Source organism: Panulirus ornatus, chromosome 9, assembly GCF_036320965.1.
Source record: "Panulirus ornatus isolate Po-2019 chromosome 9, ASM3632096v1, whole genome shotgun sequence".
Taxonomy (NCBI): Eukaryota; Metazoa; Arthropoda; class Malacostraca; order Decapoda; family Palinuridae; genus Panulirus; species Panulirus ornatus.
This window is the reverse complement of record NC_092232.1, coordinates 20,951,534-20,969,027: the sequence shown is the minus strand read 5'-3', so window position 1 is coordinate 20,969,027 and position 17,494 is coordinate 20,951,534. Positions and strand designations below refer to the sequence as shown.

The window sequence follows — 17,494 nt, the reverse complement described above, 5'->3', positions numbered from 1 at the left end:
TTTTTTTTCTCCGAGAGTAAATTTTGTGTCATTTACTGGAATAGTAAAGAGGGATAAGTATTGTATATTTTTTTATATACGTTGGAGGCTCCAGTCACGGAAAAAGTCCACATCGAAGCCAGGCCTTAATTGAATAAAAGATTATGAAAGAGAAAATGAAGAGACAAGGGAAAGTATTTGCAGATTTTGGAAGAAGTGAAAAGCTTGCCTTTTAAAATGTGCCAGGTCATAGATATTGGGGAAAAACATTAGAGTGCAGAGCTTCGAGGTGTAGGGAAATAAACAGTTATCAAAACGGCCCACCCTTGAGTTGCCGATGGCCACATAATAATCATGTGACGCAGCAGCTTGCCGAATATCGTATGGACTGGCTAGTGGTGGGGGCACACAAGTAGCCAACTGTCGGGACTAAAGACCAAAGTAATACCTGTAGAAAAGGGAAAATGAGCCAACGTTGCGGCGTAGGGTAAGTGGGTCACGTTCCGAACTTAGCCTGGGACAGTTGATGGTCGGTCCGCTTTCAACTCATCTCTGTCAAGTAAGGATGCAGAGCTAGAACCACCCCAGATGTGAGAGCAGTACTCCATACAAGGAACGGATCAATCCTTTGTATAAACGGTACAACTGTTCAGAAGAGAAGTAGTTTCGACATCTAAACGGGACACCCAGTTTCTTAAGAGGCAGACTTAGCTATTCTTGTAATGTGGGGTTTCCAGGAAAGAGTGAATGTTACAGTATTACCAAGCAGGTTCAATATTTGAGTCAAGAGATGGAATTACAGAACCGTCAAAAAGGAAAGACGAGATTTGAGGTATCTCTTGCCTAAGGAAGAATTATGAAGTATTTTCCAAGAGTGTTTGAAGTTTAGAAACGTTTCATTATGTTATTTCATGGTGAATCATAGTCTCGGGTTGAACTAGTGTTTGAGGGTCAATAAACACTGTAATTACGAATTTAAAGGTTTTGTGGTTTTTAGCTTCGTATTTATTTGTTCTCTGTCGATTAGGGAAATACAATAATGTATTTCCATGATTATTTGAAGTATAACAACGGTTTATCGTCTTATATTGTAATTTTGAAAAAAAAAAAAAAAAGAAAAAAATGGGGTTAGAAAATACCATGGACTATTAACCTGTAATTTCATTTATTTTTTGAAGGTAACAGATTTCCTTGAAAACGTCATTGTAAGACTGCTTTTTCATGCTGAATACAGATCTCAGATTGAGATAGGGTTTCGGGGTCGCTAAGGCCTGTAGTAATGAAGAAATTCATAATCTTTTTGATATATTGGATGAGGCTAATCATCAGTACGAGGCCAACAAGCAGAGTATGTTCGTGTTAATGTTGGGCATGAGAACTGAATGTGATTGTACAGTACAGACAGGTGATACTCTCTTGTGTGACTCAGCTTCCAGTGAGAGGGGAGGGCTCAGGTAGTAGAGTAATCGTCCCTCCAACAACCCCTGTGTGTGTCTGCCACCAGTGAGAGGGAGGGCTCAGGTAGTAGAGTAATCGCCCCTCCAACAACCCCTGTGTGTGTCTGCCACCAGTGAGAGGGAGGGCTCAGGTAGTAGAGTAATCGCCCCTCCAACAACCCCTGTGTGTGTCTGCCACCAGTGAGAGGGAGGGCTCAGGTAGTAGAGTAATCGCCCCTCCAACAACCCGTGTGTGTGTGTGTCTGCCACCAGTGAGAGGGAGGGCTCAAGCGGTAGTGTATTGGCCCCTCCCAGTACTCTAGCTAACTCAAGGATCATCTCGTCCACCTGCCCTTTGGAGTAACCCTTCACGTAGTAGGCTCTTGACTGCCGCCGCCCAGGGTGGTATAACCGTCCTGGCTGAGGAGTGGTAAAGTGTTGCCCGGAACCATCTTACATCCTCCATGTTAGGATTGCTGGTCTTACTCTGTCTCATCAAAACGGGACTACTCGGCTAGTCCTTGCCATCTCCTGCTTACAGGTACCATACACCTATACAAACCTCGCGTATTTTCTTCGCACAAGTACTCTTGCCAACTCCTGTCTGACAGAGACTCAGTAACTCAATATGAAAACATCGTAACGTTAGTTCCTTTACCATTTAATGCTGCTACTACTAGTATGTACAGCTGCTACTTCCAATACTACTACTACAGGGAAATGTCTTTTGAAATGCGCCTACAGATCATTTAAAGGAACTCTTGTTAGGTTTCCACAGCCTCCCTGCAGGAGACAGATGCCCGGACGCCGACGAAGACAGAATAGGACAGGGATCCTGGAGGTAAACACGTCACAGGCATTCTCACACCAGTCTCTTCAGAAGTGGGATCACAGACCAGCACCGTGCGAACGATTCCACACACCAACAACAACACAGCAGCAGCAGCAGCGTGCCAAGGGTTCTTCAAACAAGCTGTTAAATATCCCGTCAAGAAATACCTGGCAGCGATTTGAATAAATGACCTCAAGAAAGAATGAAGACGTCCGAGGTAAACAAGCAAGCAGACGACGCCTTGACCAACTGGAAAACACGGAACGAAAGCATCGGATCATCCATAAGGAATGACAGTCCATCTTGCGCGTCTGGATACGACCACAGCAACTGGCAGAACTGGAAAGACATGGCAAGTGTATGTGGTGTTACAGTACTGGGAGGTGGTAATGAGATCAAGGCCTCTGCTGGGTCAAAGAGTTCTGAGGCCTTCACTTAACGTGATCTTCGAACGAGAGCCACACCAGCTGGGGTCGTGGGTGATGGTGAACTCACTCGGCCTTCACTACCTCCAGTGTACCTGATGGTGATTACCATCCCCTCACCCGTAACCGGCTGTTAACGCCTGCGTGCGCGCTCGCACCTCCTTACGGGAAGACCTTTTCACTCTCAAGGAACCCGTGCTGTCGTCAGCTGCAGTCGGCCATGTGATGATAGCGAAGCCATGGGAAACTTAAATGATTTTTTTTCCTTCGAAGGGCTGCCATCCCTTCCCTCCTCCCCCTGAGTCTCTCCAGTGTTTGTTGCTTATTCCCTCCTCCTTCCTTCCTACCCCTTTGTTTACCCCCCCCCCCTTCCTCATATGGTGGACGGTATACCACCCCAACCCACCCACCCACCCGTCTTATATTTGTATCATATTGTTCAGTTCTTCCGTCCGGTCATTGTGGTACGTACGTTCCGCGAGGGAGGACACGCTGGCTGGGGGGAAGTGGACGGTGGCGGGAGTCTTGAACGTGGGCTTCTGAACGGCGAAGCTTATAGGAGTTGAAGAGCATCGGCGAAGAAAAACGACCGACAGTGGATTGGCGGACGAGTTGATGGTGGAATATATTTTACAACTCCGTCGGCAGGAGTATTGACGGTAGCGGACATTGAGCGAGGGGCGGTGGTGGGGGCAGCACAGCAATCCCGGGTGGTGGGAGTGAAGGATGGAAGGACTGAGTGTGAGGGTGTGTGTGTGTTGTGTAGTAGCACGAGGAGCGGACAGAAGCAGTTGAAGAGTCTTGAAGCAGTGCGCCGAGCTGTGAAGGCGAGCAGAGGTGTGGATGATCGGTGTGGTGGCGGGGTTGGAGATGAAGCGAGAGTGTGGTGGTGTAGGTATGGTGTGGTTGGCAGGGAAGCTGTGTGTAGGGTGTGTGCTGTCAAATTTTTGGGGGGTTACGACAGTGTTAGCTAGTGGAGGATGTGTGATGAGAGGGCAGGCCAGGTGTCCAGGATAACCAGAGCAGTGTACGTGGTATGTGGTTCCTTAGATTTATTCTGCTGGTGGGGTGGTAAGCTTAGACAGTCGTGTGGTAGGTACCACAGGAAGTTGAGCTGGGGATAAAAGATTGAATTAGGAAATTGTGGGTGGATGATGGATAATGTCCTGGTGTGTGTGAATTGACGGAGGACCTGCAGGAAGGTGAGGAAATTCAGTCAGGCAAGTAAGACGATGATGATGAAAGTGGATTATTGTTGACCAGGGAGAGAGTGTGGCCATGCGTGAGATTGAACTCCTGAAGCGTGTCGGATGGTGAGAGGCTATAGAGAGGTTTGAAGATACGGAAGTATTTATGATGTTTATATCGTGAAGATTATGGATTAGATTCTGATATGATTAAGTCTCGAAAGGATGAGGAGGAAGCTGGCTGAGGTGTGAGGGAGGTTATGAGGCATGGTAACGCTAGTGCTCGAATGTAAAGTGAGAGGGATGGGTGGAATGAGGACTGAGGGAAGAGTTAGGGAACTGAGATAGGATGATACACTGACATAGGATGATAGACGTGGGAATTCTGATATGGTTAGGCCATACAGGAAAAGACGGGTGTTGGGTAGTTGATGGTGTGTATGAGTGAGGTATGAGGGGTTAAAGTTGCAAGGCTGACCAGACCGCGGCGAAGAGGAAGGCTTGAGTGGCAGACTATGAGGGTTGGCTGAGAGTCTGTTCATCTTCCCAAAGATAGTGGTGTTTGGAGGACACTGGGAATGGATCACCCAGATAGATAATGGGAGGTAACATGCTTAGGTAGATAGATATATCGGTAGGTAGGTAGAGAGAAAGAGAGAGAGAGAGAGAGAGAGAGAGAGAGAGAGAGAGAGAGAGAGAGAGAGAGAGAGAGACCTGGGAATCACCAGGTTAGTGCTTGGATTACCTTCAGGCCGCCGTGTTGAGGGCTAGCTAGCAAGGTTTGATAAGTCGTGTTTGGAGAACCTTGTATTCTCCAGCGGGTCTCTCGCGCGCGCAGGCCTCGGCCTAAAGCACCAGACTGACTGTACGGGATTCCTGTGCATCATGAAGGTCCATCAGCCATTGTGCCTCGGGGGAGGGGCATTGTCTTGTCGCTGGATGTCTTTTGTCGCAGTCATACAGGTATTGTCAGACGTGTGTCGAATCATGTGATGGCGGGAGGTATGGATGATGTGGTCCAGCTCTCTCGAGAGTGCTGTCCACTGGTCTTGATTATTTGTGTATGCGATAAGCTCTCCTTTGGGAGGTAGTGGCTGAGTGGTTACTGGACTCTTCTACGAACCCAGAGGACATTGGTTCGACCCTTAGCTCCAGGCTGAGCATGTAGGGGGCCCCCCACTAAGTCTACCCAGCTGCAAGTGGATGTCAGTTCGCGTTAGTCGAGAAGCCTTAGGCGATCTGTTGGATATTTATATGGGTCTCTTCGCGCTTCAGGACTGCTGCACGTAGGAGCTGTGTAATGTGGACTCCTTTAGAGGGAGGGAAGGTCCTCGATAAAGTATTTTTTTTCATTCTGTTGACGATGATACAGTCATGTCGGATGTTGCTTCATATGCCCGCGGTGTAACTACTTGAAACATCGCCTGGTAACACCACCTCGGGGAGGGGGAGGGGGGGGGGAGTGTAAAGCAGCCTCGAGCTAGCTGTCCCTGGACGTTGTGGTGCACCACGGCTCAAACCCAGAGATCTGACAACACAGTCACACGCGCATACACATTTTCCCCATTGGATGGTGATCCTCCTCCTCCCCCCAGGTGTAGGAAGCCTCAATTATCAATGCAAGATGGTGGCATTATTTACCCCCCAATCCTTGACACTTCAAGTACATCCACACACACAGTGCCACGCCCCCGTCACCCAGAGTCTCTGCTCTTAGACGTAAACAGCCTCATTGGTTTGACCTCCGTGACACATCGTTCCCTGCCGTACATTGAGTACTCGTAGCTCTGGATGTGCAACTCCCACTCAGCGACACAGACATCTAACCAGACCCTCTCACACTACCACCACAGTATACATCAACACCAGAAACCAAGGCAGCCAAAAGCACATACTACACCAACTTAGCAATAAAATCCGACATTCCCCACACAACTTCCGGACCTCATAAAACAAAGGAATATTCTCAGACAAGACCACTCCCTGTCAGTAGAAACCTCTCAGACAAGACCACTCTCTATCAGTAGAGACCTCCACTCTCTGTCAGTAGAGAACTTTCAGACAAGACCACTCTCCGTCAGTAGAGACCTCTCAGACAAGACCACTCTCCGTCAGTAGAGATCTCTTAGACAAGACCACTCTTCATCAGTAGAAACCTCTCAGACAAGACCACTCTCCGTCTGTAGAGACCTCTTAGGCAAGACCACTCCCAGTTAGTAGAGACCTCTCAGATAAGACCACTTCCCTGTAAGTAGAGACCATGGCACAAATGCAGCCTAACCACTAAAGACCCTCACACCAGTATGGGAAAGAAAATTCTCGTCCCCCACACCACTACCTTGGCTTCCACGCATGAAGCGCTTACAACTCAATCCAACTACGTTCCCTTCTTGAAAAGAAAACGAAGCTTATGTATGAGACGCTGCTCACAAATTACCCTCAAACCGACAACGTCCCTGGACCACACGGGTCTTGAAAAGCCAACACGAAGCCTTAACCCTGAGGAGACTCCTCTAGGTGTTCACCCAACCATCATTTCCACTGACGCTCATAGCACAGGTATAGAACCTTCAAGATCTCCCCTGGAACACGTCCCTGACAACGTATCAAGTTACGATTCGAGTACATTTAGGTATCCTCTACCAGTCCAGGTCACATAACGGAATCCCAAGTAATCTGGAAACTTGTATCATCCTTATGGCAGAGTCCAAATGGACATTATTTAATGTCGTGTCTTTATCAAGATCTTTCTTTTTATCTGTTCTTACATCTGTATCTTGTGTGTGTCTGTGTGTGTGTGCCCTCGGATCAGTGAGGTAAAGGCTGAACTTAAGAATATATATATATATATATATATATATATATATATATATATATATATATATATATATATATATATATTGTTCAGTTTCTTTTCTCTGTTCAAGTAAGTTCAGATGCAGTGTTATACGGTCGTTCAGTAAGGAGGTCGGGTTGTTGTTCTGTAGAACTGAAGGGTTAGGTTTCGTCTCGAAATGACTCTCTTTTTGGTCTTTTAAAATGATTATTTGTTTGGACTGTATCTGTACGTGGCTCCCTCTTACCCTTATCTGTACGTGGCTCTCTTGTTCCCGTGTTTGTACGTAGTTCTCTCACTTATATTTGTTCGTGGCTGTCGTTTATCCGTATCTGTACGTGGCTGAAACATATTTCCCAGGTTATTACGCACGCACACACACACACACACACACACACACACACACACACACACACACACACACACACACACAGTCATTTACTCAACTGTCTTGATAAAATGAAGGCCTCATCGTAGAGAATTAGGAAACTGCTGACGTGCAGCAGCTCCTCCACACAAAGCGATTGAATAAGGGGAGGGGGGGGGGGAGAGACAATCAAAACCAGTTGTTCTGATACCGTGGGTCATAAAGGTTTCTGAGGATGACCTACTGTATATAGTAGTAGAGCCAGACTAGCCACGCAACCCGGAAAAGCAGGGAATGTAGAGCTGGACCTTGGAAGCCGCTGGAGTGAAAAAAAGGAGAATACTGGTGCTATTTACGCAGACGTGGCGAAGGCCTTTGAAAATGTCATCACGGAATGATAGTATTTATATATAAAGGAAAAAAAGAGGGAATTATAGAGAAATTAGGTTGCTGAATCGAGATCCCGAGAGCGAACAGATCCTAAAGAGCGATGGTTGATTGTATGAGTCCATCACTATATGTATATATACACCATCCTCAGGTTGTGACTTCAGAGCACCAGGTATGGTAGGCGCCTTATCGATTGTAATTTCTTCGAGAACCTTCAAACACATATCATGCAAGTCTTCCCAGACAACCTTCAAGCACGTATCATGCAAGTCTTCCCAGTGTAGTACCACCTCCAGAAGGTACGAAGGACACGTAACATGGCGAAGGATACGACAGATGAATCGAGATGCGGGTGAGAGATTATGTCGAATTGACCTCACGTTTGGAGAACACAACAAAGGAACTTGGGGTGGAATCTGCAATGATAATGATGATACGTTGGGTACGTAAGAACTTCCAAAACGAGAGAAGCGAGAACAATGACGCTATTCAAATTGACCCTCCTCTCTCAACTGGAATATTGATGTGTGCTAACATTTCGTAATGAAGAAATTGCTGCGTTAGACAACGTCCATTTTTGTTCCGTATTGCCCGAGTCGATTCAGCAAAAAAAAAAAAAAAACTGAAGCACGAGGACAGGCAGATATGTTGTGAAGGTTTGTAAATGAAAAATAATAGTTGTAGGTCCTGACCAGTATACATAGGTGATTACTTACCCGAATGACAGACTGGGTAGAGTGTGGGAAAGAAGTACTGGTAAGTAGTAGCGCCTTGGGAATATCCCTGGATTTCTTAACAAGAAACTGTGGGATGTTTTTTTTTTTGTTTTTTTTTCCAAGGTATAACGGACCAGGCAGGATGCACGGAGATGCATGCATCAGCGAGAAGCTTGACACAATCAATAGTCTCACTAGTGTCTAGTAGACTGAGTAAATACCCCTCCCCCACCCCCCCAACCCCAGAAAAAAAAGCGTAAGGTATGGACATTTTGTGTGATTCCGACAACCGAGAAGATATTTCAGTTCAAACCTGAAGTAGGTTAAGTGGTCAAATATTTATATTTACCGAACGCTATACACACATATCAACACAATCCTAGTGCGTATCCACACAATCCTAGTCCACACACACACACACACAATCCTAGCCAGTATCCACACAATCCTAGTCCACACACACAATCCTAGTGCGTATCCACACAATCCTAGTCCGGTCCACACAATCCTGGTGCGTATCCACACAATCCTAGTGCGTATCCTCACAATCCTAGTGCGTATCCACACAGTCCTAGTGCGTATCAAAATTACAATCGCAACGTCGTGTAAAATCTGGCCATCAAAAGAAAAGTGACTGCCGTTCCACGAGCATCAGCTGAACACCTTGACCACAGTAAACATGAACTGCATCACCAAGTAATCGTCTATATCCCCTTTTGACCTTTGCCTCCAACACGTCGACGGCCGACCACCACCACAACACCGCCGCCGCCAACACCACCACCACCGTTAACCCACAACGAACTGACCAACATCAAGGTTACTCCAGGCACCGGCCTCTTCATCCTCGCCTCAGCTGCTGTGTTGGGCCGGCTGCTGCAAGGGGGTTTCCTGCACGAGCAGCAGCAGCAGCCAGCAGCATCGCCTTTCCCGGCTTGCCCGCAGCAGCAAAAACCCGCACCGTGAGCGTTTTTATGATCTCCAGTCCCTAGCTGAGGGAGGAGGGTTGCCAGGTCGGTGGGACGACACAGCTCCCTTCCTTCTCGTGGTAATTTCATCTTTTAACGTTAAAAGGATCTCGTTTGAATCTACAAATCGGGTGGTATAAGGTCATGTAAATATGGTTGTGCGGGCAGTTCTTATACATATGAGTGTAGTGTTAATCACTATTGTTGCCATAACGAATATATATATATATATATATATATATATATATATATATATATATATATATATATATATATATATATATATGGGAGCGGGGGGCTGGAAATCCTCCCCTCTCGGTTTTTTTAATTTTCCAAAAGAAGGAACAGAGAATTGGGCCAGGTGAGGGTATTCCCTCAAAGGCCCAGTCCTCTGTTCTTAATGCTACCTCGCTAATGCGGGAAATGGCGAATAGTTTGAAAGAAAGAAAGATATATATATATATATATATATATATATATATATATATATATATATATATATATATATATATATATATGTGACCTTGTGACTGAATGTTTATGCATACCTTAATTATTTACTGAATAGCGATGAGCTTCCCAGCCTTGAGTATGTTCGTCGTGTCACAGTGGAAAGACAACAGCAGCAGGCACCAACGTTCTCCGTCAGGTTGCTCTCGTGGTGTGGAGAGCTTAGGATTAGCCATATACACTAGATCATGTGAGGAAAAAGGGCACCTAACATTATGACTAGGTTTCCTGGTAATTATATTTACATACATGCAGCGTAGACCAGCGTTCCCTAGGTCTTCACGTGAGCTGAGTTAGCATGATATGAATCGCAAAGTGCTTTTCCATACAGCAGAGGGGGTGTTGTACATTTGTACTCCTGAAGAGTTCAAGATGGTGTGCATGGATCAAGGTAGGCGGCTAATGATGCTTGCTCTCTAATTAGGAGGACTCTGACTTGAGTGGATTTATTTCCTTCAGAAAAAACAAAAACTTTTCCTGTTGCAAATTGATCAGGCTTTCAGGACAAGCGACAATATTAGACGTTTTTCTCTTGTATCGATTACACTCTTCGGTAGGGTATTTTCCCATCTTCCCCGAGTTATTTTTGTTTCCCGGATTCAAGATGCTCCTGTACAACCAATCCCACTATGCCAGAGGCGCCAACAAAAACCCTTTGACGCACATAATGGACCTTGTCCTGACTGGCTCTCAGGAGAAGACCAGTGTTTACATGCCGTGCAAGATCAGACTTATCTCATTGTCAGTCAACATATCCATATTGCATAACTTGTCAGGAAAAATAGAAAATAATGGAAATAATTATTCTTGCTTTCTTGGAATGCAGGTCAACATTTTTCGAAACAAGCGTTAATTGTGGACGAGGTTGAGGGTTTCTGGTCATATCCGGCAACTCGGTCAGGTGACCGAGTTGCCGGAGAGGCATGCACGTATAATAGAGGAGTCTACTCGGGAGGTTTCAGTCACTAGTTGTCGAAGGTTGAGGGTGTCGATGCGGGGTGGCCTGGAATTCCAAGTAACTTAAAGACGCCAGACGAAAATTACACGTTGGATACCTAAAACAGAACTAGTTTATACATCAGAAAATATGAAAATCCGTTGGGTATTCCACAGCTGCTTGGAACCACCAAACCTGTAGACTGGAGGGTACTTCTCTGGCGTGAGAACATACGCGCGGCTGAGGAATGATGTGTAAACAGGAGTAACTCCGAACATTAGCCAGGCAGCGGTTTTGGATCACCACCTTTGAACGTGAGCATTGAAGTCGCCATGGTTGGGGTTGTGCGAGACATCGTTATCCCAGTGAAGGGAGACCCAGTGTTCACCATAGTGTGCGAGATCCTAGAGACTCCGGCCCCGACCATAGAGGAGAGACCGCATGTGACGCGGCTGTGGAAGGTGAGGCGCCACAAAGCAACAGTCGCTAGGCTTCGGGATCTTTACGACACACACACACACACACACACCAAAATCTCAACGAGTCTTGTGATATTTTATACTTGCGTGTCACAACGCAAGTCCATCCTGAATGTTGTGACTCGGGGGCCTGGCTGAGGGCTGCAGTGTTAAGATAACAAGTTTGGGGACTATGTACAGGACCAGCCGAGCCTGGCCCGAAACCCGACGGGACCCGAAGTACCTGTTTTTTTCAGTGGGTCAGAAACGTAACCCCTTCACTAGTGATTTTTTTTAACCATATGAAAACCTTTTATCACCTACGGAAAAATGTAGTATTTCATAATCATGTATTTTTAGGGGATGATCTGTTGCAGTAATATGTTAGTGTATGTAGGTTCAAGGGGTACATTTCTGGTCCTTGATTACGACTGTTGGTTATTTTAAGGCACCTTTTTAAGATTCCTGTCACAACCGCTCGTGCCCCGGGGCGTCGAATTCATACGACCGGTTGTATAGTAGCAAGCAAAGTTGTCGCCTGAGTTCAATACCATCACCTTGCAGGAAAAAAATGTTAAAAACAGATCTGTTTCCTGGTTATTTTTCGAACGATGTTTTGTACATTTGTGTGTTTACAATGTGACGTAAAGTTGTCAGTGCAGTGTTGTTTTTGTCGTTAGGATTTCGTTTATGAGGATAAAGAAGCTACATAACCTATTGGTTATACTGTTGATTATCGCTGTTATAGCCTTCACAGACGAACACTTGTGTTGCAAGGGAGGCCTGGTGTTGCGAAGCTATGCTTTGTTGTAGTTACGAGCTATGGAGCCCTTTACCACAATCTCTGATGCTGATAGGAGCAGTATAAACCCCTTGTTCAATCTCTTTTTGGTGTTGATAGGGTTAATGTAAACCCTTGTCCACTCTTTCTGGTGCTGATAAGGTCAGTGTAACCCATTGTCCACTGTCTCTGGTTCTTTTAGGGTTAGTATAGCACCTTATCCACTCTTGTGTGGGACTTTAGGGAGTACTACAGCCCTCACCCACTTTCCCTGGGGATTTTAGGGGTAATTTATCCCTTGTCCACACTTCCTATGGCTAAAGATAGTAGCATAGCGCTTAACCAATGTCTTTAAAGCTGCGGAGACCAATGAAGTCTTTATCTGATATCGTGGGGAGGTGTGTAGACCTTGGCTGGGGGAGGGGGTTGATGATGTTCATCTTGTCTTCTGTACTCTTTTGTGTGTGTGTGTGTACAAGATTTGTGTATATAGTTCCATGTTCAGGAACCTCTTTTAATTCATTTTGCATTATTTACATGATGTATGTTTCATCTGTTTTATTTGATTATTGGTGCTATTTTTCATTTTCATTTTCACTTCTCTTTTTCTCGTGCAAGATACTGGCGGTTATTCCCGTGTATGTTATAAGGCCATTTGGGACCGTACCCTCTCTTGAAGCCACTGTCCATCCTCGTTTAGAGCCTGCGAGACGCCAGTCTTCCGGCTTGGATTTGAGGGAGCTGTGTGTGTGTGTGTGGTAGTGGTGGGCCGCTGGCAGTGTAGTGAGGTGAGGTGGTGGGGGATGGGGATAGGGGGGAGCCGTGGCAGGAGGGGTTGGGTGAGGGTCCACGTTCTCCAGTGTCCGGCGTCGGAGCTTGTGTAACACAACGACCGAGCCATGGCTGGCTGGCTGGCTAGCTAACTGGCTGGCTAACAATACAGTTGGTTGGTGGTTACCTGACGTTGCCTCTCGTTAAAAACTATACAGAACTGAAGCTATTGATATCAGCGAACCCAACCACGTCTCGCCTTAGGACGAAAAGTTAACCTCGCTTGCATTATGGAGTCTCGTTGAGAGGTCTGGACCGAATGAGGAGGGGGTTTGTTGTTTAAGTCAGGTAACACGTTTTCCTCTTGCCTCTTGAGTTGGCTGTGTGGGTGGGTGTTTGTGTGTAGATGTGGCAGGAGTCATGGTACCATTTTAGGGGTTAAGGTGCGTGAGTGGTGGAGACATGGGAGTTATGTCAGGTGTGACATACACAGTGTGGATGAAGTCTGAATAAACTTTCCCTCACGTTGGGTTCTCCTCTGCTAATTCATCTTACACGTGAATTTCTCTGAGTGTTTACTTAGCCGCGTTAGACACGACTCGTGCACCATGTAGGATGATGCCATGGTCTTTGACCTCATTCATGAAAGGCGAGGTCATCACATCCAAGGGTCATGGTTAGTGGTCAATAGGTTTTATTTTTTTTTCTACAGTCTTTTACACCTTTAAGAGAGTCAGGTCTGTAAACACTTAAGGAGTTATAATTACCCTCATTCTTTTTCTTTTTCGTTTTTTCCCCCCAAGACGACGTATGTTGAGGGCTTCTTTCCGCCAGAGCCATGTTCGTTGCTGTTCATCAAAAGTGAGAGAGAGAGAGAGAGAGAGAGAGAGAGAGAGAGAGAGAGACTGCTTGGCGCGTCCTTCGATGCTGTTGTAGCTACCACAAGAGGAAGATAGCGCCACCTTCTGCTGCTCTTAAGCAACAGTTGACGTACGGCATCGACACCTAGAAAAACTGGCTTGCACAGTTCTTTTCGTTGCTGCATATAAACAACACTGTACGGTAAATGAAATAACTGTACGATAAATGAAATGATGTACGATGTCGCCACCTGCTGCTGCTCTGAAGCAACGCTAACACGTACAGTATCGCCGCCTTCTGTAGCTTTTAAGCAACACATAGCTGTGGGCTGCGGTGTGTCAACGTCTTCCTCATCTGGGGGAAAACTTTCTTTTTCTCCTCGCACAACCTCGTCGATGATGGAAACTCGCGCTTTTATTTCTTTCCTCACAGTAAAAAGTGAGTGACTCTCGTAACCTGAAATTTATCAAACTTATGCGAGAACATTTCCCTCCTGAGGAATCTGATTGTAGCCGGATAGACTGGTTTTTCGACATTGTCCGTTAACTGGTTTTGCACGGGTGGTCTCGTGGTTTCCCGCTTTCTCGGCTGCATTTAGACTAACACCGGTTTTCTGTCCAGGTTGCAATTGGTCTCCCTGATGAACGAAGAGGTAGGTGTTGGCGGTGGGGATGGGGGGTTGGGGGTCTCGATGCAAGTATAGACGTACTGGTTTTTACATGAAATTTCCTGTGAAGGAAATGTTTTGGCTTGAGAAAGACGGGGAGGAGAGAGAGAGAGAGAGAGAGAGAGAGAGAGAGAGAGAGAGAGAGAGAGAGAGAGAGAGAGAGAGAGCGCAAGTGCACGTATTCATGTGGTAATAGGAAGGGTTTGATATATTTAGGTCATTATTTATGCAGCGGGAAAATAGAATAGAAATATGGAAGGAAAAAGTGGCTCATGAAAGAAATTGAGTCGCTCATCAATACAGACTCCTTGATATTGGGTGGTAAAAACAAGAGGTCCAGTGTATCTTCTTGACAACTTAGATATTGAAAAAAAAAAAAAAATCGGCGTGTGAGAGTCATCTTGGAGTATATATATCATTAACATAAAACCGCGGAAGCAGCGTGTAAGGTGGTCTAAATGAGGTGAATAGTAATGATACGAGGATTTATTTGTAGGAATATTTGCAGTAAATGTGTAAATGTTATACTGAGTTAGCCATGTATATTTTCTGTCAGCCCTCACTTAACTAATGCTGTGCAGATCTGGCTACCGTGTTACAGGATATATATATATATATATATATATATATATATATATATATATATATATATATATATATATATACATACGAACAAAGTGCATATGAACGCGCACCTTCATAGAACATACAAACCTCCAACAGCCAGGATCGAACCCGGGACCACTGTGCAACAGGCGGGATAGTCATTTCCCTATTAGGGGCGATCATAGCCTAGCGGCAGCGCCCCCGCCTGTTGCACAGGGGTCCCGGGTTCGATCCTAGCTGTTGGAGGTTTATATATATATATATATATATATATATATATATATATAAAATTTCCTATAAAGCAAACAAAGTGAGATGGCAGGCATTAGAAATCTTTCGTACTTTTTAGTTTATTCATAAAAGTTGCATTTCCTACAGCGGCGAAAAGTGAGGGGTGATATGGAAATTTGCAGGTAGATGAGATCTAAGTAAAGATTGGATGTCAGTGAAATAGTTGAGTCTCCAGTCGAGAAAGAACTCTTTAACAATGGGTGTAAGACTAGAGGTTGGGGACGAGACTTGTTGATGAGTGGAATGAGATACCAGGTATAGGTACGACGGTAAGTGTAAAAGCTGTTGGGAAACTGCAGGTGGGATGTTTGCTTAAGTGAGGGTTACTTGGAGAACATGCTGAGTATATAGACAAACATGCCCAATGGTAAATGCGTGCAGGTCCGTATTGTGTGTCTATGGATGTTTGTGTACGTGTTTGTTGTAAGATTTCTCCTTTCGTTTTCCGTTCCTGGTTTTTACTTTATGGGTAGCAAGTTCACGCTCACGATTCACAGCTTCTTAATCTCATCCTTCTGTTGTACACACTCTTGAATATCCTGGTGTTAACGATACGAACTGCCTGAAAAGTTCGTTCATCAGGCGTCTGCTCAAAGCTGGCTGGATGGTCACTCAGTATTTTGTAGTGTTCTTTGTCATCAGTTCATCGGTGCTGAAGTCTCTCGTGTCATATAGTCACGCTGTCATGATTTACCCAGCGTTTGATGGTGTTAAGACACTTGTTCTCAGATCTTATTTCTGGTCTAGCATCTGGCCAGGTTCATTAAGCCAGAGACCCTAGACCCTGCTATACGTCAGAACGTAAAGTGAACGACTTTAAGAGTGATGGGGGGCTTGAACGCTCCCCCCCCCCCCTCTCTCTCTCTCTCTCTCTCTCTCTCTCTCTCTCTCTCTCTCTCTCTCTCTCTCTCTCTCCACCGGAGTGGATGGATGTGGTCTTAGTGGCGACCCATCCTGGCTTACACCTCTCATTTCCTGCACTACCCCTTCTCTACCCTCGCTCATTATATATTCCTGAAGTACCTACACAACCCCATCTCTAATCTTCATTATATTCCTTTTCATAAAGGAAGCAGCAGGTTGCACGAACATATCCCACTAGTATGATAAGTGTTTGCAAAGCTTCTGTTAACTAATTCTTTATGATCGATGAAGACTATCCCAACATTAGGCTTCCTGATGTACGTTTCCTATGTAGATTTTTCTAATGATCATTTGTTAATAAAGTCTTTTATCTCCATATCCCATCCTAATTTATCTTCATTTATCTAGACTAAATTCATTAATCGTTTGTGCGATCATTGTTGTGATTTATTAAAGCCACTTTGCAAGTCATTGCACTAAACACAGCAGTTAAACGAAGTCATGAGATGGCACCGTCTGTAAACATGTTTTACAGTACCTCGGGCAGAACTGGCTACACTGACGAAGGAAAACAGAAGGCTCAGTGGCAACCCTTGTGGGACCCATCACTCTTGTTGGTTTTTAACTGGGATGTGTTTGTATCCGTGAAACATACACAAGAATATGTCAACAAGGATAGGTGTGTGTGCATATATATATATATATATATATATATATATATATATATATATATATATATATATATATATATATATATATTAAGAGAGAGAGAGAGAGAGAGAGAGAGAGAGAGAGAGAGAGAGAGAGAGAGAGAGAGAGAGACCTTTGTGTACCTGGCAGCCTGCATTATGCAAGCCGTCTTGGTCTCACAATGAAACCCAGGATGGTGTGATATTCTGCTGTAGGAACGGACAGAAACAAGTGGAAAACACAAGGGAACACATTTACCATTATGAACTGTGGAGATACTGGTGTTGTGGCGGTCTGGCCACACGTGGATACACTGAGCCATATTTATCCCGACTAACGATATATAGATAGATAGGTAGATGATATTTATGAGCCTCAACTGATGTTGGTATAGTAATAATTTTTGGAGCTCTACTTTAGAGAATATATATATATATATATATATATATATATATATATATATATATATATATATATATATACTATGTAGATTATCTGTTTATGTACATGAATATATATATTCAATAGTCTATGATAAAATAGGTATGAAAGTATATGCCTTAGATTTCAATCATCAGGTGTATTTACACACTAGATGAATAACTAATTAAGCAATTATTTTTGGTTCTCAATAATTCGTTGGATCCACTGACGGTGTTGTATTGTCTACAGATGGCATCCGCGTGGCGGGTGATCTCCTTCTTCGTGGTGGTGTTTGTGTTGCCAGCCGTCCTCATCTCCCTGCCTCTGTACGCCCGCTATCATCTCTACCCCGCCCGCCACTTCCCCATGACTGAGACGGACACCCGCGCCCTCAACCACGCCGTGTCCTCCTTCTGGTGTCAGGTAATAAACCATTTAATGTGCGTCGCCTTGTTCTACTCAGGGTTCTTCTGCGCACACTACTAAGGCCAGCTTTCCA

The 17,494-nt window shown here is 44.9% G+C and overlaps 1 protein-coding gene across 10 annotated transcripts in view; it reads left to right on the top strand.

Annotated features, from left to right (window-relative positions):
• LOC139750252 (uncharacterized) overlaps positions 1 to 17,494 on the top strand; it is a 398,093-nt gene that overhangs the window by 374,327 nt on the left and 6,272 nt on the right. For 9 of the 10 annotated variants that reach the window (XM_071664785.1, XM_071664786.1, XM_071664788.1 and 6 more), the window contains one exon: positions 17,245 to 17,418. In XM_071664785.1, coding sequence (XP_071520886.1) covers positions 17,245 to 17,418 — 174 coding nt within the window. Of the gene's footprint in view, positions 1 to 10,604; positions 11,045 to 17,244; positions 17,419 to 17,494 lie in introns of those variants that run through there. The other variant, XM_071664783.1, reaches the window with a different exon arrangement.